Source organism: Mchenga conophoros, linkage group LG7, assembly GCF_057382185.1.
Source record: "Mchenga conophoros isolate Kocher_MC1m ecotype Shallow Benthic linkage group LG7, M_conophoros_male_GT1.1, whole genome shotgun sequence".
In the NCBI taxonomy this organism is placed as follows: domain Eukaryota; kingdom Metazoa; phylum Chordata; class Actinopteri; order Cichliformes; family Cichlidae; genus Mchenga; species Mchenga conophoros.
This window is the reverse complement of record NC_140532.1, coordinates 6,251,968-6,278,593: the sequence shown is the minus strand read 5'-3', so window position 1 is coordinate 6,278,593 and position 26,626 is coordinate 6,251,968. Positions and strand designations below refer to the sequence as shown.

Genomic DNA, 26,626 nt, shown 5'->3' with positions numbered 1-26,626 from the left:
CAGATGACAGGTTGGCTGACTGTAATCCAACAGATGCTGGGGCGGGAAGGCCTGACCAACTGTTTTAACTCCAATCAGCTTTTATTGCTCTCCAGAGGAGCCCCACACACCCCCCTGCCAGCATGACATTTCAGAGAGCAGGAGAGTAAAGGCGAAAGCAGGAGAGAGCAGTAGCTATACTCTGCGTATCTGTATGCACATGTGTGACTATGCGTGTGTGATGATAAAGGTAGGGGGCTGATGGAGAAAAAGGGTGACAGTCATTACCCTCTGTGCCTGGTGTGGAGCCAAACTGCTGGCCTCAATCAACTTAGACACATGTGTTTGTGTGTGTGCGAGACAGCGAGAGTCCAGCGTCAGCAGGGATGGAGATGTCGCTGGTAATACATCTGCCACCGTTGCCCGCTCCCGACAGCCCGAGCCACCCCTGCATCGCCCACGTCTGTCGCCTCCTTCCCGCTCTCCATCCATCTCTGCAGCCCACCTCCATTCCACAGCCTCTCAGCCTCTCAGCCACAGCCTCCCACAAAGACAAAGGAAGCGGCAACTTACAGTAGTGTGACTTTGAAGCTATAGTTGCTTGTGTCATACGTATAATCTATGATCCAAAGCCATGTATTTGAAGGCGTACTAAATGTTACTGTATGCACAGTTACTATCAAAGGTGCTGCATGTTTAGCAGTCTTCCTGAAGTAGCAACAGTATGTTTTTGTGTATTAGTAAAACAATGATAGTCTTTCAGATATTATGCAGGCAATTTTATGTTATTGACATATAAATCCAGTGAAAACTAAGAAACAATTACTTGGTAATGGCATAAGTGTAGAACAAAGCATTGAGGCTAAGCAGCTTAGCTTTGACTGGTGATTAATGCACTGATTTACCCTCTGGTAATTTAAACTAGTTATGCTAACTGCAAATGGGGTACCTCAATGTTTGTGATGTTGTGATGGAGTACCTACAGTAACAAAAAATAATAGAAAAAAAAAGAGTGTTTACTGAAGCACAAACATTTAAATGGCACATCTACAAATTCTCACTGGGTTCTGCTAAGTAGCACAATAGCAGACACCAAGAAGCCATTGAGTATTTGATATAATGGCACCTCTGTTTATTGGATGATTAGTAGGGTTTTACTGCTCTCTGTAGAAGCGTGGGCCACTTGAACTCTGCAGCTTGACCTGCAGGCAATTAAAAGCAGTGAAAGCTTGAGAAAGATTTATTGGGGTGCAGGAGAAGCTTAGCTCTTCTAATCACTTTTACTGGTGCTGCCACAAAGAGGTCATGTGACCTTGCCCAGGAAGGTGTTGTTCAACAGGACATTATACTGTCACACCTCCACTGAAACACACGCGCCTACTGTACATTCTTTGAAGCATGGCCCTGTTCATGTTCCTCTGAACACTTCTTCACATGAACATGTACTGTACGTTCTAGCTGTCATTTTCAGATTAACTTCTCTGCCCTTTTTATCATAGCGGCAGAAGATGGTGGTAGAAGTGGTTATACACGTGACAATTCCTATTACTTTCTTTGTAATACTACTTAGTATTGGACATGTTTATAGAGAGCTTGCTAGTTTTGGATAAGCTGACTATTATTTTTAGAGTCAACCATTCAAGATGTGCTTAAGTGCACGTTTTTCATCTTAAATTCAAGGGATTTCACTAAAGTATTTCATTAATCCAGATTTTCTGAGGTTCCAAAGTAATTAGACAAACTAATATAATGTTAAATATACTGTAAGTATTACTGTAGAAGGCATGGACCACCATCACCTGCATTTCCTCCCTGCCTGCTCTGCTAGACCTGTATCTTAGTTTCCTTTATTGGCTGCTTGTTTGTGGGTCTCTGCCTTCGTTTTTGTCTTCAGTAATGGAAAAACATGCTCTATTGGGTGAGATCAGGTGACTGACTTGGCCCTTGAAGATTATCCAATTTCTTTGCCTCGATAAAGTCTTGGGTTGTTTTTGCAGTATGTGTTGGGTCATTAGCCATTTGCCCTGTGAAATGCCATGTGATCAGTTTTGCTACATTAGGCTGAATCTGAGCAGAGAATATAGCTCTGTACACTTCAGAATTCCCCCTACTTCCTCCAGCAGCAGTCACATCATCAATAAACACTAGTGACCCAGTTCCACTGGCCCTGCCGTAACATTGCCTCAACAATGTTTGACAGATGATGTGCTATGCTTTGGATTATGAATTGTTTCTCTCCTCCATATTTTTCTATTTCCATTATTCTGGTAAGAGTTAATCTTGGTTGTTTTTCAGAGCTGTGCACAGTCTTTTAGATGTTTTCTGGCAAAATCTAATCTGGTGTTCATGTTCTTGAGTATAAACAAGGACCAGCCTTCCACTTCAGTTGTCCACCATGATCTTTCAGACATTTTTGTGTTGAACTGGCTAGAGCTTTCCCCTTTTTGAGAATGCACTGTTGTTGATTTTTCATACCCAAAGATATATTTAAATTTGCTTTATTTTATTATTTAAGTCTAATGATGCCTTCTCCACTTGCAACATTGTCTTTTGGAATATGGAGAGTGCAAGTGAAAATCTACTAAATTCAAGTTCAATCAACTCCAGGTCTTTTGTATTCTTAACATGTCATTGAATAATAAGGGGACCAGCCTTGCTTGGCCAAAGTGTTCAGTGTTTTGAGCCTCGGAAAATAAGGGAATATGTATGAAAATGCCTCTAATTCTTAAACAGTTAATACAGTATATTTTCCAAACCTCTTGAGTTAAAGCTAAAAGGCTTCACTCCAATCACATGTTTAAAATCCACTGTGGTGGTGCACAGAAACAAAATTACATAAACTTTTGGTCTTACTGTATTTGCCTTGGTCCAAATACATGAATATGTGATGTTCGTAGGGATTACATTGTATCACCACTGCCAGCGCAGCGATCTGCCACTGTTGGAAAAAGAGGTACAAAAAAGCCTCATCTCTCTGTAAGTTTTTGCCTATATTATTCTTTCAATAATTCTACGACAGGTAACATGTTAACATAAGACGATTCCTTAAATGTCTCCTCCTAAAATTTGTTTGGAGGAGACACGTCACGTTTAATGCTCCACTCTCTTCGATGTACCACAAGAATAGGACACAAAATTGTGTCGTATTGAGAGCAATCAAGTTGACTGTGAAAAGATCAGTAGTCAGGCTTAGGGAGTGATGAATAATGAGGCTGTATTCAGTGTACATGATACATGAGGTTAAAGTTTGTTTTTATTTTAAGTAAGACCATTAGATCATGTAACTGGCACACGTAGCCAGGTTCACAAGGCTAGCGAGAATGACATTGCCAGAAGCAGATTTCAAATTGGCTAGAGAGTGAAGCTTGCTTCAGTATGTGTGTGTGAGTCATTTTCAAGGTTACTCAGCTAACAGAGAAAGGTCACCCGTGTTGCCAGCTCCACATGCAGCTGCTTTAAGTCCAGACTAAATAATATTGGCACATGTTCAAGAATTTAAAAGTGTCTGTTTTCCTTTTTCTGATAAGAACTTTATAAAAAGGTGAAACAGCATGTAAGAGGACTTTCTAAAGGGTTAAGCAGAAAAAGAGTAAAGAAAAATGCTTTTAAGTAACTATCTGCACTTCATACGGACACTCTAACATCTCCAACACAGGCACTGAAAACTGTGGAGAAACAGTGTCAACTTGTAACCATTGCTTCCAATATCTTAATTGCTGAAGAAAACATTCCTGTACTTATATGTGTTTGTACTTTAAACTCAAACTGACAGTGTGGAAGAGGGTTTGTGCACGCTAAATCAATGATCAGTAAGTTTATTACGGTTAGATGTAGTTGTTTTAGTCCTTCACCCCACGCTTCCATTAAATGTCCCTGTGATTAGCGAGGCGCACACAGCCAACCTAATTATCCAACGGCACAGCCAAACCCTCTACATGATTACTAACAGTTTGCTTCTAATACTGCAATTACATTCTTCGTAATGGCAAAAAGCTATGATTAAAGAGGAAATGCCTGCTTTGTGTCTGAGCATGTTTGTAAAGGCACAAGTAGCTAGCTGCATGCAGTTGTGTGCTTAAAACTGAGGTATTTCTCCATGCCTTCATAGATAACACCATTGGTCGCAGCCCCCGCTTAAATTTTGTATTTAATTCTAAAATTGAAGAAAAAAATAGGGCTTGATTGAAGGTTTCTTTTCTGTTTGATATTGAAAATGTAATCATCTCTCTCATGAGTCACAATAGGAAAGAGCAGCACACCTTAATTCTAGCATATTTCTCTGTTAACTGAAGTGTTGAGGGCTTAAAGGCTGCAGCACCACAGAGGAGAAACAGAAGCAAACTGGGTCAGATGAGTGTGGTTGTGATTTCATGATGTCAGTGGAGAAAGATGAGATGTGTGAGACTGTGTGAGAGCCGAGAAAATCTGAGACAGAGCGTCACTTATTCTGCCAAGATTTTGTCTGGAAATGTTTAAAAAATTGTATAAATGTGTCTATTGTCATAACTAAAACGGGGCGATCAGCATTTCCTTATCCTATTATTAGAACATTGTGAAGATGGATGTTAAAGAGGTGCTGCTAGTGGTAGAATGTAAATTATTATTATTTTTTTTAACCAGCAGGGGGCAGTGGAACTGCAGAGGTGTGACAGTGAAACAGAGAGGCTTATTCCCTGTGGAGAATATTCCCTCCACGGCTCCACTCCCGGGCATGTCAGTGTACAACTAACATACTGTGGTGACATTTGAAATGAACACCAGCTGACCACTGATCATGGTACATGAACATGCTGGATGGAGGAGCATATGTCTGTGTGTGATTGTGTATGGGTGTGTTTTTCAATCAATGTGTGTGATACCAGTCATTTGCATATATATATATATATATATATATATATATATATATATATATATATATATATATATATATATATATATATATATATATATATATATATATATTATGATATTTTATCCCCAGATATGTACATGTGACCGTGCAATGTGATCCTGCTGTGAACATGTAACCAGCCTTTTTGTGTTATTCTCAAAGCTATCAGCCTTTCTTGAGTATATAGTTACCCTGCTTCTGTTAACTTTTGTCCTTTTATTCACCTTTTTTTGTGTGAACCTGAGCAGACAAAAGCACGTATATGCCCACAAACCTGCACGTAAGGTGTGGAAATGAAAACCTCACTATAGAAGTCCTTGGGTGGAGATCTGCTTGAGACGTGGAGAGAGTATTCTGTATTATTTCCCCTTGGGTGCTTGGTTTTTGGTTCACCTTCACTGCCCTTTCATTAATCTCTCTTCTCCCCAGTTTTGTAATGTTTGCAGATGATCGCTAATAGTCTCTGTATGTGGATGACACTCTAATTAATCAAGCACTCTATGCTGGCCAGTCCAGTAGCAACCAACAGCTTCTGACATGCAGCTAGCTGGCAATAACCAGTTTGTACAACCCTGAAGGGCTGCAAGTTCACACATATGTGTTTGTGCTTGTGTGGCAGTTGTTTCTGGCTGGAAACGCTACACTACAACAAGAGAGTGAATTTGTGTGTTGGCGAGGGATTTCCTATGTGCACACATTCGGTATGAGTTAATGTGTTTATGGCCCCCTCTTGATTTGGTCAGACTCTCCTATAAAGCTATTCATTACATGGTAGTATGGTGAAGTAATTATGCAGTCTGGGCTTCCTGTCACGTCCAGAGGTTATTGGACTCTTGCCGCACATCAAATATGTTGCACTTTTTAGTAAACCTCTCTCTCTCTATATCCATCTCTCTCCCTCCCTCTGTGTTTTACTCTCTGGCACACCTCGTCTTTCATCACATTTCTGCAAAGCAGACAGAGAGAGAGAGAGAGATGTATCAAACATCAAACCTGATAATTTCTGTTAAAGAGATCTTACACCTTTCTTAGGCATTTTTATATCTTAATTTCAGAATTGTTTCTTTGTTTGGCAACACACTATTAGTATGCTCATGCTGTGGAGTGTTGGAGGCTCCAATTGCAGCCGATTGCTTTTTGGCCGTTGGTAAATTTGTGTTATCTAACACAACTCTTTGATAATTCTTGCTCCACTGAATATTCAGCAAACATCCAGAAGACAAGAAGCTCTTTCTGAATTTTGTTTATCCTTCTGATTGGATTTTGCAGCTTGGTGGCTCTGTGTGTGTTAACGCATGTAAATAATGCACATAAACACATTCGCACACGAACTAAGAAGGCTCCTCGTTAATTTGTGTGCAGAGAAAGGGGGTGGGCGTGGGGGTGTGGGCTGTGAAGGAGTGGAGATGGATTGATAGGAAGCAGGGAGGTACAGGCAAGGTGATTAAAAACTCAGGCTACAGATGTTTCTGGAACACTTCAAAGTGTTGCGCCTGCCAGTGCTGGGCATGATGCATTATTGAAACGGAGCCCACCTGGCGCTGACATCACATACCCTGTCCACCTGGTGCCGCGCGGTCACGTGGGTGACACTCTGGGTCACACCTCCTCACACAAACCTAGCTCCCAGTGCGTTGAAGGGCATCAGGGGATACAGCACACATTCTCAACATAGACCTCAAAGGCACTAAACTGGGGCATGTGCAGACTGTTGGCCTCATGAATTGAAAGTGAGGAGGAATAATTTGCCAGTTGCAAAACTTTTTTTTCTCCTATATGTGGAATTGATAACATGAAAAATATTATTTCCTTATTTGGCTTGTACCTGCTTCTAAAGTTGTTTTTTTTTTTAAGTAATCTGAGAAAAGATTAAAGAGGACTGTTCTGCTCATTTCCCATTCCATGTTTTGACTATCACTCTACTAAAGTAGCTTTGCATGATTTACAGTTTAAAATAATGCTTGTTTGTCTTGCACTGGGTTTCGGTGCGGTTGCAACCTTCCCCCTCCATTTAAGTCAACTTTTCTCTGACCGGCTGGTCCTTCCAGAGAGTCTGAACAGCAGCGGAGGGGTTCCTGAGCTGTGTGCCTGAGCTGTGTACCTAACGTGACCATGTTAAGGATGTAACCTACAACTGACATAATGCAAAACTAAGAAAAAACTAACTGAAACTGAGTGGTTGCAGCAGTCCGAGGCCTGAGCTTTTTACTCAGAGAGTTACTTGCAAATCTGCTGACCTCACTGTTTGAAATTTTGCCTATGTTTAATACAAGCATCCATCTTGTAAGAGGATATAAAAATACAGCATAAAAGGTCTGTTTTATGGTCAAATTCATGCAAACATGCACAAAGATGCAGCAGCGTAACAGTTTAATTTCTTATTGAGTCAATAATTGAAATGCAGTGACCATGATTCAGTAGAGTCTGCATTATTGAGCATATTCAGAGGAAAGCCTGTGAATCTTTCTGGAATATCCTTATCTTTGAAGTAACCTCCAGTGTGTTGTTGATGCAATTCTTGCTGCTTAAATATTTCAGCAGCCTCCTCAACCTTGTTTTGTTCAAAAAAAAAAAAAGGAAAAGGAAAAAAAGTAACTAGAGGTCACGGTTGTGTTTGTGCGTGTGCATGTGCATGAATATATGTGCGTGTGTTTCTCCTGCATGTGTCCCCTGACACCTGTACTCTCTCAGGGTGTGAGGAACAGACAGAGGCCAGAGCCACAGTCACAGGTCTCAGACCAGTGGGGTGTGAAATGAATCACAGGGCCAACACACTCTCCCACTGCTGCACACACTCGACTCGCTGTGTGGGTGTGTGTTGCGTGGCGTGTATGCGCGCTTGCGAGAGACAGAGGAGCATAAAAGGAGAGAAAGGACACTGAAAGAAAGGGAAGAAGGGGAGGTAGAGACAAGAAACTCCTACATTGTGGTTTTAGCTGCATTAATAGGTCCTCAGTTAATAAAGTCAGTATAAATATTTATCAGCGCTGTAACGCTTTCTCATGAGAGATGCTGTTTGGACTAACTGCGGTGTAGCTTTGGCATTTCATTTTCGTTCAGTCTTTATTGTCGACAAGACTGGGAAAGGCAAATGTGTAACAGTCTCAGGACTTCAGACCCTGCAAGAACCAGAGTCACAACTGCTTTTGTTATTTTGATTAATTTCAGTGTCATTAGGGAATTTGAACCTCATAAGTCAGCCCTAAAATCTTGTTTTATGGATTTTTTCCCCCCACATTATGCTCACATGGTGCAAATTCATAAATAAATTTGTGTTTGAATGACCCCAAATGAATTTATGTCTAGCTTTAATATAACACCGGTGTACTGCTTGCACGGGTTTGCCTGTGAGAAACCATAAAACACAACAGGGTACAATTCTTTCGCTAATTTTTATTTCACTTGGATATTTCAGCTTCCTTTTGTAGATAGCAAAAATGATCTCATTCATCTGCCTAAGGTGAAAAGCTTCTCGGTGCTTACCATAAATCTGAATTTAAGATGTGCGGGTGCAAGTGACCTTTTGTGACCTGTAAGGAGAAAACTTGAAATCAGTTTTTTAAGCTTTTCTTTTCAGCATATTTGCATACTTGAGTGGAGTATTTGAATGAAAGTGAGACATATTTGAATAATCATGGATAAAGGGTTTTTATTGCACGACAGAGAGTAAACATACAAACATTTGAAGAATTTCAAATGAACTTGATCAGAGAAGCTCCTTAACAGTAGATGTAAATCTTGGGCTTAAGTTGAAGATTTACATTATATTTCTTATTTTTTAAAAAGGCTTCAGTTGATGGGCACATTCACGGGGGCATTTAAATTTTGCGGCTTATGCTTTACATGCTATTAGGCACTTACCTTGCTTTTAATGAACTGTTCATTCGGGATTAAACTCTTTAAGATCACAACCTGCAGCTCTTCTAGAAAAAGCAAAAATCCTCCAGCAACAAGAAACGGGGCGGCAGAGGAGGGGATCCGGTGCTCTGGTTGGTTGTATCGACTGTCAATCATCCACGAGTACTCGGCAGCACCTCCCACAGACGCACAGCGGCAGCGCAGCTTTCACCCACAATGATATTCAAGGCACTTGCGGCTCGTCTGCAGCGATAGGAGAAAAGAGGACAGAAAAGAGAGCCTCACCTCCTCTAACAGCGAGTGAGGTAGGGAAAAGAGTCAGAGAGCGAGAGGAAGACGAGAGGCTGTGGAGTTAAAAGAAAGACAACGGCGGCTTGGACCTCCTGCCAGGACTCTTTAATTGTCTGCGCTTTATTATAAAGTGTCTAATTTTCACACAGATTCGACATGTCATCATCCGGTAAAGACAACAGCGGTGCCCAACACGCCAATTACGTGGGACCTTACCGTTTGGAGAAGACGCTCGGAAAAGGACAGACAGGTTAGTTGGGACAGCTTGCTCGCGGCATCCTCTCTAATTGCACAATTTATTTTCGGAGCGCTCCGCAGCGAGTTGAAATTTGGCCGGCTGGGTGTCTGCAGGTGATAAATAACTAACCGCTTAGTTACAAACACCTGCCCAGCCTTGTGGGGAATTTGGAGGGTTGTTTCGCCAGCGGTCTGACATAATCATTGTTCACACAGGATGTTGCTTTACATTGTTTTATTGGCTGTGCGTTGGCGTTGGACTGTGTGTGTGTGAATTAAGGAGCAGCAGCGTGGAAGCCGTTCAGCAGCAGAAATGATGACAGTGTGATGGGCAATGAAAATGAACTTTTTGTGTTTTGGCTCCCCTGTTTGTATGTGTGTGCGTGTGTGTGTGTGTGCTCTGTGATTGGAGCACAACGCCCGTTAATCCCGATTTGCCTGATACATTGATCTATTCTTAGTCCGCAGGCACGCATGGGGGAGGCAGGCGTTTCTCCTATAGGCTCTGGCTGCAATACGTGGGTTTCCTCCGTTACGGAGTAACATGTCCCACCTTGACAGATGAGCTGTTCACAGAGCTGGGAAATAAGAGCCACGCTGATGTATATTCATACACCCCCAGCCAGGAGATGCGACTGGGCTTCCTATAAGAGTCACATGCTTTATCTGAGCCTAGACAGCAATGACACTGCAGTTTCTAAAGTTGCATGGCACATGCTCTCTCCAATCAGCAGGTCTCGATTCCATAATATTTCACGCTAGGTGATGAGTAGCCCACAAGCCAGTAGCACATCACTGTCCAGTACGTCCCCCTGTTGAACGGTGAGAATCCTCTGCCATCAAGTACATGCAGCCAGTGGAGCCATGTGAAAGGAGAGGCAGGCACAGCCCTGTGTAGGCAGAAATAGCAGGAGTGATGCAGCATGCTCTGTAAGCTCAGCAGCACTTAGAATGAGAGAGGCAGTGGGACTTTTTCTTCTGCTCTTTCACTATCTCTCTGTAGATTTTTCTTCCCATCTGTTGTCTAAAATGGCTACAATAGGCGTTAGTTCCCCTAGCCCGTCCAGCTGGTCATGCTGAGCAACCCTGTGTGTATGTGCAAATGTTTGTGCGCGCTCTCAGACAGTATGCTTTCTTAAAATGACCACTTAGTCACCTGACCAGCGCTCACTGTTCATTAGTGGGTCTGAGGGGGGAGGGAGCACGTCTTCATAATCCCTCTTTAACTGTAGAAGATATTTGAACGAGTCATGTTTCGCACCATGACGCCCACAGGTGGATTCAATAAAAGTTAGTTAACCAGCACAGTGCGATGCATAATGATTTCCATATGATCTATTAGTCGTAGTTAAAGTTTATGCAGCAGTTGATTTTTAAAACAACCTAATAATACACGCAGTATTCACATCCTCCTGACACCTATCTATTTTATCATTTGTGTTTACAGGAACCCCTCACTCACTTTTAAATAGCTCTCAGGAGTCCCTAATGTGTGTTTATGATGGTGCAGAGCTGGTTCCATGGCTGGATATTTAATCATATGTTGTCTCTGTAATCTATGGCACAGTGTGTATTCATGTGAATGCTGGGGCAGATTTCGATGAACGTTTCGTACTCTCCTCTGAAGTCTAGTATGGAGTATGCAAGTTACAGGTCAGCTTGCAAGGTATAACTTTTATCAAACTTACTTGGGCTGAATTTATCAAAAGGTTTTTACTTTTTAAAACATTTTTCAGTCAGACAGGTTTTTCTAATTGAATAACAGTCATTTAGTTTGAATGCTTTTGCTCTGGTTTTTCAATTACATCTCGGGGCTCATATGCACTGAAATAACCAGGCCCAGCGTTATGTGTTTGTCCATGTTCTCTGTTAGAAAATTCATTTGGTTATTGGCATCTGTGGTGCTAGTCCACGCCAAACCTATTCAGATTAATGACACTGCCTAATATCCCATTCTCCCATTTACCATTTGTTAATCTGTCAGATCTTTTTCCCAGGCCCCACGGAAAGGGTTGGCCTGGCAACTGAGTGCACCCAATGGGCTGGTCTTAACCGCAAGTGACAGCTGAGACTGTCCAATGAGCAAAGTCCTCTGTGAGCTTTCCCAGGCTATGGTTTGCTGGTATTATTGGAGGGGAGAAAGCGGAAGCCCTCTGGTAGATCTGGCGATCCTGCTCAGAGGAGTTGTGCTTTTCCATGTTCATTAAGTGATTAGGCCCTGTCCTGACATATACACATAAACACACACACATGGCCACCTCAGTAATTCTGGTTGGCTTTCTGATCTAATCCTCTACACAGCCAAAGCCCCGTCAGCTCTTACTCACACGTTCACGTGGCCCAAAGGTAGCATTCTAACTCCTGTCCCACTCTGGCTTTCAAACTCCACCTTCATGTTACTGTGCAGCTTGCATACAACAAGTCACATATACTCTTTTGCAGTGATGCAGTACAAATAGTGGGATGCATATTCTATATATTCCCTTGTCACAGAAGAGCAAGCGTGTTTACTCAGTACTTGTAGACCATATGACGATTTCTTTGTCAGGTGTAAGATGGGGCCTGAAGCAGTCTTGAAATATTGAGTGTTCTTATCGGGGCTGAAGCATCAAAAGTATGGAATCCAGGTTTTGGCCCAACCTGCCCAGTGCACTGTCTACGGTTCTATGTAGTCAATGAGCCTAAAATCCAAGATTTAGTTCATTCTGGAAGGTGGTGGGAAGACTAAGGAAAAACTCATAATTTGTTTTGATTTCACGATGATTTGATCATGACAGACAGACAAACCCTGTTATCCTGATGCAACTCTAGTTCACGCTTTACATGAAGAATATTTAAACACCACAGTGCTCACCGGATTAACATCCTTAACACCTCCACGTGGCTAATTAGCATGAACAACATGGACACATGGCTAATGATTGTATCATTATGCATGATATAAACTTGACTGAAGCTACTTCTCAGTTGGACTTTCTCAGCCTTTATTTACATGTGTGTTGTTTACCCCAACACAAAACGTGCTCTTAATGGCTAAAAGTTTTGGCTAACACGGTGGTGTCTTTGCAGTTAGCTACAGGGCCGAACTGGTCTCATTTTAGCATCTATGGAGGATCTGAGAAGCTGTGTTTCACAACTTTCACTAGATTTCTTCCCTAAAACATCCTATGAACAGCTCTGGTAGCCATGGGATGACAGGATGAGGGCAAGAAACATACAATAGATGCAGAAGGTGGAACATTTGCATTGTGGATTCTGGATTTGTATTTGGTATATGTGTGCATTTACTCTCTCAGAATTCCCATTCAGCTTTACTTTCTGTCAAACACTAAGTTGAACTCCATGCACTGTTAGGCTGTATTATATCCTATATTAGCTTCACGAGGCTCTAATCTGTGTCACGATGGCCTAGAGACTGAGGTAGCACTTATTAAAACCCTTATTAAAATGTAGAACTTGAATGTCTCCATCACGCTGGGATTTGCAGTCACAGCCTTCTTGCATTTCAAAATCGTGTAGCTTTGTTTGACAAAGCTGAATATGTTTAATTTGTGTTTTTGCCAGTGCACTGACTTAACACAGGCTGAATCACCGCTCTGTTCCTTAATGCTTTGGAAAACACTGCCTTGCTTTGCCTTTACTTTGTTCCTGAAGGCTGTTGATTAGTGAAATAGAGGCCTATTGTCTGGAAAACACTGCATGCTAATCCAGCGTAAATCCCAGTTTTGTTTTTTGTTTTTTCATGCTAGACTTGGATATTGACAGGCTAAGCGATGGAGGTTGATGTGTCGGCTCCTTGATTCCTTTGGTTGACGTTTAGAGAGTGAAATCATTTGTGCTTCAGTGACTTTCATATTGACTGCTCAGCTGATAAAAAGCTCTGCGTGATGTTGTGTCTTGCGTTCTCTTTCTCTCTTTAGGTCTCTCTGCTTTTATCTATATGCTGGAGAGTTCTTGTTTTGGGTTTCCTGTGCCTACCAGGCATTGGAGCCAGCATCTAGCTGGTCTCGCTGTTTTAGAGTCGGCAAAGGGCCGGCTGGTTTCTAACTCCAACTGCCGATTTCACTATTTGCAGTATTGGGTTGTGTTTGTGCATCTTTGTGTATGAACGATGGAGGAAAATCCATCCATGTATACATTACCCAGATTGTTCTTGGAGCCTGGTGCAATGGTGATGCACAACCGTTAATTCGGCATTGATTGATAGCTAGTAAGCCGGTGATTTAGTTCATCGGCCACTCCCAAAGATTTCCTGTCAGGTGAAATAGATCCATACTGTTTCACAACACATGATATTCCTGATGATGACAAGTGACTAGGACATGTTCGTTCAATGCTGCCAATGAAAAGCCACTTGGCAAATCCACAAAAGTGAAATGCATTTGGGTGCTTACACGTGTGCGTCTTGTGAATCGAACAGGTGATCGTACTACAGGTGATCTATAGCCTCCTTGCCATTTTTAAAAAAAAAAAAAAAAAAAAAAAGAAACACAAAAAGCTCAAACACAACTCTCTTACTCCCCCGTGTTCACAAGATTACCCAGAAAAAGATGCCAGGTTTGACCTAAAATTGGTGAGTGAGGGGAAATAAATGAAAGGCTGCGATGATAGGCCCATGTTTCAAGGGGCCTGTTCAAAGATTCAGGTCAGAGAAGCCCTGACCCAAAAGCTGTACTCTGTTGCTCCCAGCTGGATAGCACCTCATGTTAGGATGCTGGATCAGAGCTGTAGAGCAGGAAGGCAAGCTTCCTCGGTCTCAGCCGTTTGGCTGTCTAGCTAAAGCTGAAGCCCTGCTCTCTCTGTATTGAAATGTATCTGAAATAATGGGAGATGTGTGCGTGTCTCGCCTAGGTTGTTATATTTTGGATAAAAATATATATTTAATGTGTATTTAGGCTGTTGCTTCAATGTTCTGGTCATTTTTATGGGTTCTTTAAGTAACTCAAACCAAGAATGTAGTCTTTTCACAGTCTGCATCGTTGGCTGACGTTATATAATGATGATGGTCTCTGTCATTTAATGTCCCTCTCTTCTCATCTCCCTCGCTCCATCTCGTTCCCTCTCTGTCCCTCTTCCCCATGGCCAGTCAAGATTCATACAGGGATTCAGCCATGTGGTAAATCAGACAAGACCTCAGTGGAATTGCATCGATTGGGAGGAATGTATGTAGCCAACGATTTTCAGAGATTAATGACGAGGAAAGAGGTGGAGAACTGGTGCAGGGGGGGCAAAGGGAAGGAGGAACCTTGAACCGAGAGAGCATGAAGCTGTGGTGAATGTTCTGACTGAAGTGGAGGTTATTAATTAAGGCAAAGTATCGATCATTCTCTTCATTATTCTCCCCTCCTCCCTGATTTTCATCTCTCTATTGCTGACCTCCAGGCCAGGAAAGGGTTCAGTCTTTAAATGGGAGGACAGTGAATAAAGAGCGGGAGTGCTGGAATAGTCTCTGTGGCTGATCATGAATGAGGGTGTTTATTTATTGTGTGTATTTTTTGGACAGGCCCCATCACATCCTATTTGGTTTTCAACCTAACTCAGTGCATGTGCTGTCACTACATCTCTGTTACATTACATAGCATGGAGAATCAGGTTAGGGCGACGTGATGCTACGGTCTGTTTTCCCTGAGTTACAGCGGGCCACATACACACCCACGCAAACAATATCTGTTCACTCTGTCCATATCTTTCTCTCCATCACTGAGGTCCCCACTTCTGCTCAGCTTCTGTGTTTCGTGTAATGTGTTATCGTCTCGCACTATTTCAAATTTCACACTGCTAGTTTTGCAACGCAGCACTGAGAATGCGAGCAGAAACGTACCATTTTTCTTTTCACGGTGCAAAAACTGTTACATTTATACTTGATTTTGTTTGCACTGTTCAAACAAAGTCACTGTTCAGTAAAACATGCCTCTTGTTCGGCTTTTAAACATCCTTCTACCAGCCGCAGTCTCTGTGAATGTTTGATGCTGCCAGTCAGCTTTTCAGTCAGTCAAGTCAGCTGCCACATCTTTTGTTCTGTGTTAACTTGGAGCATTTAGGAGACACTATAATGTATTAAACGTCTGTGCGCACAGCAGTTGTCTTAATCAGCCAGCCTCTCTTTCTTTCGCGCTCTCTCTCTCCTCTCCCAGTTCAGATTAACCCTTGCTGAGCTGCCTGTCTGGCTCTGACTGTGAGAACACCGGGTTGGTTGCCAAGGTTGGCTGTCTGGTTGTCATGGTTTCCCTGCTTCTTGCTGGTTCCCAGTCTTCCCTCATGAAGAAATAAAGGGAATACTCTCTCTCTAACTCTCTCCTCTTACTGTCTCTCATGCTGTCTCTATTGCTCTCATTCCTCTCGCTTTCTAGCTCTGTAAGTGGCTGCAATCTGAAGTTAGCATCGTAACAGTCATGCTGCAAAGTCCTCCGCTGCTTTTCGCAAGCTTGTCTTTGTTTCTGTTTCCCTGCCTCGCTGCTACATGCCTCTGGAAAAAGAGTCTGTGAACGACTGTTTTGAAGAAATGCTGCATGTGTGTGTTGGCCGTGTGCTCGCGCGTGTGCTCAGACATACGGTCATGGATCAGACCGGCTTGCCCTGCTCTGTGCTCTGCGCTGTGTGCTGTGTTCCCATTTAAATCTGGGAGATTAGCACATGTGGGGAGCCTCGGCTTTAGTTGCTGTCAGCTCAGTTAGCCTTGGCACGCTGTCCTCAGATCAGGGGGGAATCTCTGCGCTCATCCCCCCTCCAATGCTGTCTGTCGCGCTGTACCTTATCCATTAAAAAGTAGGGGAGTGGGCCACTGACCTTGACTTTTGCAGCATTTTAAAAAACACACACATCACGTTAATTCAGGATGTGAATTTAAAGATATTTTTTTAAAATGAAATTTTATAAGATTCCAAATGTTAAGTAGCATTATTTAAAATGCTTATACTGCAGCAAGCTTTAAGTGGTATATTTAATTTTGTGAATCTTCCTGTTTCTTTTTAACTAACTAACAAATATCAGCAGATGCATACTAAAAGCTTTTGTGTACTAAATGAATACATTGGAAATCAAGTGTGAAGATAAATGAAAGAGTCGTGTTTGTCATTTTAGGATTCTTTTTAGCCAAGCTGGCTAATTCACCTGGGGTGCTTTGCCATTAAGAAAGTCAGCTAGCCTGGAAAGTTTTGCTTATTGAAGTATAATTGAATTTCCAGTATGAATACACTGAATGAATGACTATTAAATTGCACGAACTGGTGCCTTTGCTTTAGCAGACCTGCTAGCAATCCCCTTTGGACTGCATTCCAAGAAAAAAAAATACATGAATGAAAATGTGCGCTCATTTACTGAGTGAAGCGCATCCCAGATGGCAGGGGCAGGGTAATTGTGATGCATTCAGAGTTTCCACTGCCACGCGCTCTGTTGTCAGCTCTTTAGGATATGGAGCACAATGTCATCCACGAAACACCTGAGACGTGGCTCAGCATGTGAAGTGAAGCAGACAGGCCTCAATAAGATTAGGTTAGATGAGCATGACTGGTCACAAACCGGGAACCTGCACTGCCTTCTTGTCTCTTTGACACTGACTTCTAACACTTGGCTGGACTTAAGAGACTTATCACAATGTTTGCGAGCTCAACTCATTTTATCCCAGCGTGAAAGATGAAGGTGACTGTTATTTATCGAGAGAGGGAAGAGGACAGGTTTGGTTTGATAATGGGCCTGGATCACAGGTGTACCACAGTTGTTCGGCCAAAACAAACAGTTTCTTTTGTGTTGCCACTCGATCAGAGACGGGGTCAGCGCTTTGAGCCTGCTGCCAGGTCACATCCTCTGTCATGACTACAAATTAGGATGAAAACTGATCTGAGATGACAGTGAGTCTAGTACAGTGTAACTAATTATTGGGAAAATTCAGAAACTGTATTATTCTCATACATTTTAGGTAAAAAAAAAACAAAACAATCTGCTTCATATTTTTGCACAATCTTTGCTTTGGTTTGCTCAAAGATTTGGTTAAATTACTACTTTAGAAGTATAGGGGTGTTTATTTCAGTTATTTTGTGTGTAGGCTTTGATTGTTGTTTGTTGTGGCTTCTGGTGTTCAGCTGGAAATGTAGATTACAGTAGCTATGCTGTGAAATAACAGTTCAGTGACAGCTAAATGTCAGTACTTTACTACTGTAGTTAATGTGTGTTTTGAATGTGTTTTTTCCCTCTTTTGGCCTAAATTGTTGGTTCATCCAGTGCTACTTTCCTCAAAATCTGTGGCCTTGCAGTACTGTGCTAGTTTGTAAAAGTATTTCAGCATAAATCTTTTAATACCACCAGAAAGCTTTCCTATTTGGACATTGCACCAACCAGAATTTAGCTTTCTCCCTGTATTATTATTATTATTATTATTATTATTATTTAACACCAATTAATAGGGGACAGCATTAGACTAAAGATTAGGTGCTATTTATTATGCATCATTACCACTGCACTGCTTGTTCCTTTGTTAATGTTCTCATATGAACTGACTGGAAATATTAAATTAATTCTCATATAATTAGATTATTAACTCTAAAACTCACATTTATGTTGCAGTTGAAAATGAATAGCTCTATTTTTCTTTCAACAGGCTTAAAGTCTGAGTCAGACGAAGTAAATAGAAGCCCTATAGAATCTATTCAATACTGATGAAAAAATATCCTCAAAGGAGCCCGACTTTTGTTGGTGTCAGATCTTTATCTTTTTTTTAAAGTTTTGCAATTTTGCTTTCTTACCTTACGTCTCACTTCCCTTTTCACACTCTTTTTACAAATTAGACAGTTTGTGGGGTAATTGTTAAAATAAAAAAGCGATGAAGTCATTGGTTGTTTCATCTTTCGATCCCAGCTAGTTGGCTTTGTTTATTCATTGCTAAGAGCAGCTTACTTCTGCGGTGGCTGTTGCTGTGTGTTATGCCACTGTGTGTGTATGTGAGAGTGTGTAGACTGGTCTGACTGCTGGAGCTTTAGTGTGCACTGCGTGTTCCCATTTCACAAGCTCTCTGTCGATACATAACAGCATCTGAGGGCTGTAACTCATGGGACAGGGGTGAACATGAGAGAGGCAGAGAGGAAGGGGGGTACAGCCTTGCCAAAGGAGAGAGTTTCTGAGTGAGAAAAAGAGTCACAGCAGTAAAGCGTCTCTCAGGGTCAGTGCCTCTATTATCATTCAAATCCAGCATGCACACCAACCACGTTGATGCACAGTTGCACATGGTGCACAAACACGAGCACACACACAGAGACTGGAATGTGCTGTGTGCAGGAGTGGCTGCAGCAGAGCTTCTACGGCATCAGTGGTGGAAATGCATCCACAGCAGGAAGGATTGCTCTTGGTACAGAGCCTGAAGACACACAAACATGTACACACATCTTCTTCATGCCCGTAGGATATTTAGGAGGCTTGTTCCTCTACTCTTCACTCCCGTCCTCCGTTTCACCTCACAAGAACTTAACTGTCAGTGAAGACGCGTTGGAAAGTGTTTCATACAGTCGGTATATTTGTAAATTGCACATGTATCTTCTCACTGCTATGATGTGATGAGTCAGTAGCCATAGCAACACAGACACACACTCTTCATGTGTAATTTCACATGCCAGGGGTACGATTGTGGCCAAGCCCAAATAAGTTGTTATTTTGATTGGTCAGCTGTGTTTTCTATCCTCGGTGCTGTTTTGATGCATTACAGGGTGTGGAATGAGAGCACGATTGTGAGTCAACAGTGTGTTCGTGTCCATTTGGCTCTGTAGACTCTGCTGCGTGTTGTAGAAAAGCTGACGGCATATGCAGGTTGGCGTGTGGCACCGCATGACTCATGGGTACATTATTATAATCATTATGACAGTTACTGTCCGTATATGATACTCTTTCAACCCGTCTGCTGTGGTGCAGACAGTACAAGTTTACCTTGAGTTTATATAATATCGCTTTTGGGAAACATTTAAATGACAGTACTTGGACCAAACCACTGAAGGAAAGGCTTTGGTGAAGCTTTCATTTAAAATATTTTAAATTACTACCGAGGATTTCAACGGATAAATAATAAAGCTGAACTTATCCTTCTTACACTTGTAATCTCCAAATTCATTTCACCTGTAACCTCAGAATTCATTCCTGTTCTCTTGTATTTCTGTGTCCATTACACTCTGTCCGTACATGTCTTGCAACAGTCTCCCTTTCTGACCCTTCCTCTTCCTGCTCCCTCGTTTCCTCGCTTTGTGCCTAATGGAGGTATTCCCCTGCAGCCTTCAGACCTCGCACTGCCATTCTGCTCAGGTAGGGCTCATTTCATGCAGCATGATTAGATCTCACTGGCTGCAATTCAGGGCTGGATAAGCCAGAGTGCTGTGGGCCTGCATAGTAGCAGAAGGAATTCAATTAAATCTTTACATATACTCCCCTTGCAGTATATACCTGCCAATCTGCACATAATATGCACATAAATTTTAACCCACACAAGCAAGCATGAATGTAAAAATTCTCATACATTACATCAGGCTTTCATTTTTGCACACTATAGTGGCCGTGGCTTAATATACAATGAAATTTGATCTATGTATATATGATTAACCTTGCATAATGCATTAACTCTTATAAGATTACCACCTCCCCTTCTTTTCCAGCTCAGTTTCCACATCTTTCTCACTGTAACGCACCAAAGACCCCATTTGTAACATTAAAAATAGTAAATCACACACACACAGCCATTCATGTGTGTGCGTAAATGGGTTAATTTGATGTGAACCGAGGCTATCACAGTGCATCTAATGAAAGACGCATACCCTGTGTTGGCTTTATGGGCCAGTGCTGGTAATTGCTTGTAAAGACTGATCTGAGCTGAATGTATCCTCATACTTCATGTAACAAACCACAAGGGAAGACACTAATAGTAATTGGACAATGATATAAGACTAAAGTGTGTGCGTGTAATTTTAATGTGGCCTCTTCTCACATTTTATTGTCTCTCATTAAAGTTTTTTTTATGTATCTGAGATTTTGTAATGCGTGGCATTTCATGTTTGTCAGCATAAAACAGAAGTGAGAACTGCACTGCATTATTACTTGATGTTGTTCACTCACGTTTCTGATGCCCTTAAGCTTGTGACTGTGTCTGTACAACTTGAGCTGATTAGCCTTGCAAGGGACCTGAATTTATTACTCTGTCTTCACCAGTGTCATTATACCTCAGCCTCTTATATTCACTCCGTAATGAGACTTTATGAAATATTCTAACCTTTACCTGGAGGTGCTCATTGTATGTGTGTTTCTGTGTATCGGCACTGACGGATACAGCGAAACGAGAGACTGACAGACTCGTGAATACATTTCCACGCACCTGCATGCGGACATAATTCGAGCCTGTGTAATGATTTGTTATTCCAGAGTTTATCGTAGCAGCCGATGAAGGGGTCCAGGCTAGATCAGGCTCATTAAACCTGAGCGAGAGATGTGCCTGTTGGCTGGGTGTGTGTTTGCTTTAGTCTGCGCCTCCTCTCTTCTTACACTTCATCCCCGATCACACTCTCCCTCTCTTTCTATCGCTGTCTCTAACGGAGTACAACACTAAATCAGCCTGGCCTTTTAATTAAAAGTCACATTTTCTGTGCTCTAAGCGCGCTATAAACAGGCTGAGCTGCACATGGACACCTCGCTGCTCCCTCTCTAAAACATGTACTGTAGACTGTAGACTGTACGTCAGACCAGCGTCGTGAGAAGAATGTTGATCTTTAAGAAAAACCTCTTCATTCGTCATGTACTTAATTTTCTCACTCGTCTAAAAGAAGTAGTTAATTTACCCCCCTTTGTCTTGTTTGACTTTAGGAGTAGACCCTCTCTGCTGCCCTTGCCCCATTTGAAGATCGCTTTAATGAAGTGCTCTTGTTCCCTGTGAATTATACTGCAGCAGTTTTTATGTCACGTATGAGAAGTCCCATGTATGAGGGCATGGAGGTGAGAGATGAGTACAGAGAGCTCACCGAGGCCCTCTCCCGGGGCCCGAAGTTATGTGTCCAGACTACGGAGCGATTCATTAACCGATTCCCAGCACTCGCATCAGGCCTATTCGGGTTCACACAGGCTCTCAGCCTGATGTTGATCTTGCCTTTACATGCCCCTCACACACAAGGCAGTCTCTGAAGTCTTATGGAGAGGCTAAGCATGGTTGGTGGAGATTGGGGATGAGGGTCCTCCATCTAGTTGGTGTTATATAAGCACAGAGTGATTAGTGGTCTCCCTGTGGGTGTCGTCTTGGTTTAATGGCTAGAACCTCATGTCAAACACAGCTGCTATTTAGTTTTAAGTGGATTTTACCCATTTCTGTTTATGTGGACGCATGTGTAAAATTTCATTTCTGCAACACCAAATCGCATGCAGGGAGTGTTCATCATGTATGAATACGCATACACCGCATTGTTACTCTGTGAGCAAGCATATGCATAGATATAACAGTGATAGCTTGTATGTGATTAATCTCTGAGGCCCTGAGGTGATGGGGTCAGAGCGGAGTTGCCTATGGTGCTAATGACAGTGATTAAAGTGGGGGTCGTTGGGGCTTAACCTTCATCAGATTCTTCTCCTCAATATGCTGTCCCCATGGGACATGGCTAACCTTATTACTGCTGAGGAGACCCAGTTTTACTCTTCATAGTCAGCGTGATGAGTAAATTGATGGGTTTTTTTTTTCTTCTTTCACTTTATTTTTTACACAATGCCAAATCATAACCTTAAACTTTTCTCTTTAGAAATTACATTCAGCAGAAGTAGAATTGGTAGCATTGTAAAGCACTCTACCAAGGCTAGCCCTTATTCTTTCTAACATCTAGTTATTCAAGCAGTTAAATATTTGGCAAATTATTCAGTGATATATTACCTCATTTAGCTGTGGAGTGTATTGCAGGGAAAGTTTAAAGCCTCTATTAGCTGTTCACCCTGTAATCTGAAACAACCCTGTTTGATTTCGTCAATTTATCATATAATATATAAGCCTTTATCACATTGCAGTCCATTTGGCATATTAAATCTTGTAACCCACATTATCCATTGTGGCACAACCCAACATCCACAATGGCAAAGCAGAAGCTGATGACAAGACAATATTTAACTTCAAAAGTTCTTTGAATGTTAATAATCTGGATGAGTGATTAGCCCAATTATAATAATACAAATAATGGCCTACATTTATATTGGTTCAGCCAGTTAGCAAAACAAGTTAATTAAGCCACGCCACATTAGTCTATGATTATTTTATTTGGACATGTAATAGCTTCAGAATGCCTCAGTGCTCACATGTTTCCAACCAAACATTGCAAATGATCCCCATCATATTAAAACCATTGGCCGCTTTGCCTTAATAGGGGTTTCCCATATTCCCCAAGCTTGCGGTAATATCTGAGTTGGATCCACATTCTCAGCCCAGCACACTGGTGAGACTGAACTAAGAGCTGAAGTCTTTTTAATGGGTTTTATCAACCATTTTCAAAGGTGCTTTTTCCTGCACCACTTGCTTTGGTTTTTTCCATCAACTTCTTCCTCGCTCTCTCCACCCCCTCCCTCATTTCCATCCGCTTCTCCTTTTTTTTTTACCCTGCCTTTCCAATTCCTCCTTCCTGTCCTCAAACTCCCTCACCATTTTCTCTGCAGCTCTCAGCGTCACCCTGCTGTTCCTCTCCTCCTCCATCTCTCTGTATTACCCCTTTTCAGCCTAATGGGATCATCGGTTAACATGTCTCCCTCTCTAGCCTAGGTCTCTACTATATCCTCGCTTATCGCTGTGAAGTTAATGAAATGGAGTTCAAGAATGACCCCTTCCCTCCATCACTCCCTCTCCACTTTCTCACCTATAGTATCTTCATCCCCTCATAGCAGCCTCCTTCTCTAAGTATCTTTATTCTTATAACCTTATTATTTCTTTCCTCTGACTTTAAATCTAAAGTCCAAAGTGAGCAACCCTCAGTTTTTTTTCCTTACTCGCCTCTCTCCTATCTTTAATTCCTAATCCTAGTCTTTGCACACAATCGATGAGGCTGTAAATGAATTTCTTCCCTTCCATCAGTATTATTATCTCCCCAAATCCTTTTTAAATGTCTGTATTCTGTAGCTCTGCCTAATACTGAAATAGAAAGGCCTGGTTGCACATAATGTTGTGTGCTCAATAGGTACAAACACCACCTGCCTACTCCCTTGGCCTCCTCTTAAAGCTTTCTTTCCTCTAACTGCCAATGTTGCGCTTCTATCAGTGACCCTGAGTCTTTTTGTATAAGTTGTAAAGCAGAGAGGAGGAGGAATTCTGCATGTGTTGGTGTATATGTCTTGTGCATGCACGAGTGCTGTCATCTCAAGCCTCCCTAACTGTCAGAAATGTCACATAAGGGTTGCCCACACAGATGGCATTGTTGGTGGGCTGTGTACGTATAATGCTGTCACCGTGTGCGTGCATTCGTGTATTAGAGAGAGAGGGAGAGTCTGGCTGGCCTGTCAGACTAATGCACAAATATACTGCCTGTAGCTTGGCTCATGGGTTAGTCAATGAGGAAAATGCATATGTGGATAAATGCAAAGGATTATCTGTCACAGAGTCCCTGAATATAATCACGCACGCACATGCATCCACACACACACACAGACACACACAAAGCAGCAAACCGAGCAGGGAGCGTGTGCCGGCACACCTGGTGAGTTCAGACAGCATGTCAGCATCTCACAGCAAGAGGTTCCAATCAAGACAGCGATGCTGACGTCCCCACCAGCCCCACCCCCACCTGGCTTGTATTCAGTCACCCTCTTACCCCACCTACCCATCCATGCATACATTCCCCCACGCATGAACACTGATATATCTTTACACCACACTTGAGTGCAAAAAGATTCTGCTTTTTTTTTTTTGTTGAGTTGCTTTATTCAGAAGTACACGCGGGTGAGTGAGTGGGAGTGCCGGTTATTTTTATACTGTGCATGCGCCTGTTTGCGTGTTAGTGTGCGCGCATGTGTGCATACTGTTTTCTTCTATACCTGGTTACCCTCATTGCTGGACATCATTATAGTCATATGGTCACCATGGTAACTAGCATAGTGTGTGCGTGCGTGCGTGCGTGCGTTTTGCTGGCTTTGATGATGCACCTCATTCATTCATTCATTCATTCATTCATTCATTCTTATAACTGTTACTGGGGCTTTGAAACTCCAGGCCACATTACACTTGGGGGTTAGCTATAATTGATAGGACGGTTATGTCATCAAAGGCCCATGTGATCTCTGAGATGTCACAGAAATTGTCAGCGATCGCAGTTTATTGCTGATATGTTTTTAAAATTTTGCTGTCACCCTGCTGTCGCATCATTATTAACAGCTACCTCATTGGTAAGGCACTCATAAACTCTCTTATGCTAGTTGTTCTTTATGCAATGACAATAAATTAATATTTTAAATTCTCAATAAACATATCAGTAACTGATTTGATTAAGTTATAAATAGTTTGGCATGTAGCCCCCAACACCCAAAAACCTGCCAAAAATGCAACACTTAAATGTCTTAGTCCAAGGGTCTGTCTTCACATTACTTCCTTAGACAACCTTAGATTTTTGTCCTTCCACAAAAATCCCCAAATAAACTAGATCTAAACCAGAGAAAAGAAGCTATTTCTTACATTTGACATGTTGACAGTACAAATATTCAGAGAAAACCACTCTAATATATGAAGAAAACAGACCATTAATGGGAATTCAGATCAGTGCAGAATAAGAACAGAATATCATCATGGATATAACACTTAGGAAAAGTAAAAGGTAAACTATTTGGAGGAAAAAGAAGAAAACCATCTTTACAAGAAAGAAAATAGATGGATAAGGCCTGAGAGAAAAGGAGATGGTGGCTAGCTGCAAGGATTAAATCTCACTCAGGCCCAGCCCTGTGAGATTACCAGCTATCCACTCGAGTGCTATGAAAACACCGGCAGATTAGGCGTACACACATACACATGCAGGCACACCCACACACGCACCCTTATGCATGCACGTAAATACACAAACAATGTAGTGGATTAGGTCCCGTTGCTAACCCAGGGGCCAGGGTGAAGCAGATGGCTGCCCTTTGTATTGTTATGCAACCTTACTGAGAAGCACTCCACAATTCATTTTCCTGACGCATAGCACCCATAAAAACAAATAAGTATAATTACATTATATTATTTTATGCATACTTTGTGAAAACAGTTTGTAATCTTCTCTCACTAATCAGACATCTATTAAAAGCTGTGAAAAGATGAACCGAGTAACAGAAGAAATAGAGGAAGAAGAAGACAGGCGGCCCAGGTAGAGCGAGGGTAGTTGTGGCACAGCGCCACAAGGTTTGGAAAAGTGCCAGATAAGCATCCTTGCACACACACAGATATACGCATTAAACACTTGCAAAACCCTCCCGGTAGGGTGCTCGGGTGAGCCAAGGCGACCTGACTTGGTGATGGAAGGGTCACCATGCCAACAGGCTGACTGATGTCACCATGGCAGCCTATGTCTGAAGGAAAGGGGGGAATTGAGTGCAGAGGTGTGTGTGTGTGTGTGTGTGTGTGTGTGTGTGTGTGTGTGTGTGTGTGTGTGTGTGTGTGTGTGTGCCTTGTGGTGGCAGGCCCTGTGTGTGTCAGGAGTCAGATGGAGTCAGGCCCTCAGAGTATTCACTGACAAGCTGACATTGAGAAAGTCTGTGTGGTACAATATGGAATGGTTGTAGGGCAAGAAACCGATTAACTGTGTAAGTGTGTTCAGCTAGCTCTGAACACAGTTACAGTATATACATTCACTGGCCACTTTATTAGGTATTCTTTGCTATTATCGGTTTTGTTTTGTTTTTTTACCCCTTTTTGCCTTCACAGTGCCTTAATATTTTGTGGCACAGGTTAAACAAGGTGCTAGAAGCACCGCTCAGAGGCTTTGCATTGCTTTCCATGTTGACATGATAGGGTGACGTGGTAGGCCATTTGATGTGTTATCATGCTAGAAACAGCCATCAGATGATGGGTACACTGTGGTCATAAGGTGACGGGCATGGTCAGCAACAGTACTCAGGCAGGCTGCGGTGTTTAAATGATGTCGCAGCAGAAATTGAGACCGATCAGACCCGGCAACAATTTTCCAATCTTCGGTGTGAATTTTAGCCTCGGGCACTAAGCTGACAGGAGTGGCTGCAAGTGTGGTGTTCTGCTGCTGTAGCCCATCTACTTCACTATTCGAAGTGCTTTGCATTCAGAGATGCTCTTCTGCATGCCTTGGTTGTAATGAGTGGTTATTTGGTTTACTTGCCATACTGTCATTGCGAAGCAGTCTGGCCATTTTCCTCTGGCCTCTGGCATCAACAAGGCATTTTTACCTAGAGAACTGT

The 26,626-nt window shown here is 42.2% G+C and overlaps 1 protein-coding gene across 6 annotated transcripts in view; it reads left to right on the top strand.

Moving 5' to 3' along the window:
• The first annotated feature begins 8,898 nt into the window (after nt 1-8,898).
• Nucleotides 8,899-26,626, top strand: part of brsk2a (BR serine/threonine kinase 2a) — a 173,533-nt gene continuing 155,805 nt past the window's right edge. For 3 of the 6 annotated variants that reach the window (XM_085281736.1, XM_085281737.1, XM_085281734.1), the window contains exon 1: nt 8,925-9,269. In XM_085281736.1, the coding sequence (XP_085137862.1) occupies nt 9,176-9,269 (94 nt within the window). In that variant the 5' untranslated portion in view covers nt 8,925-9,175. Of the gene's footprint in view, nt 9,270-26,626 lie in introns of all 6 variants that reach the window. The other 3 variants (XM_085281735.1, XM_085281738.1, XM_085281739.1) reach the window with 3 other exon arrangements.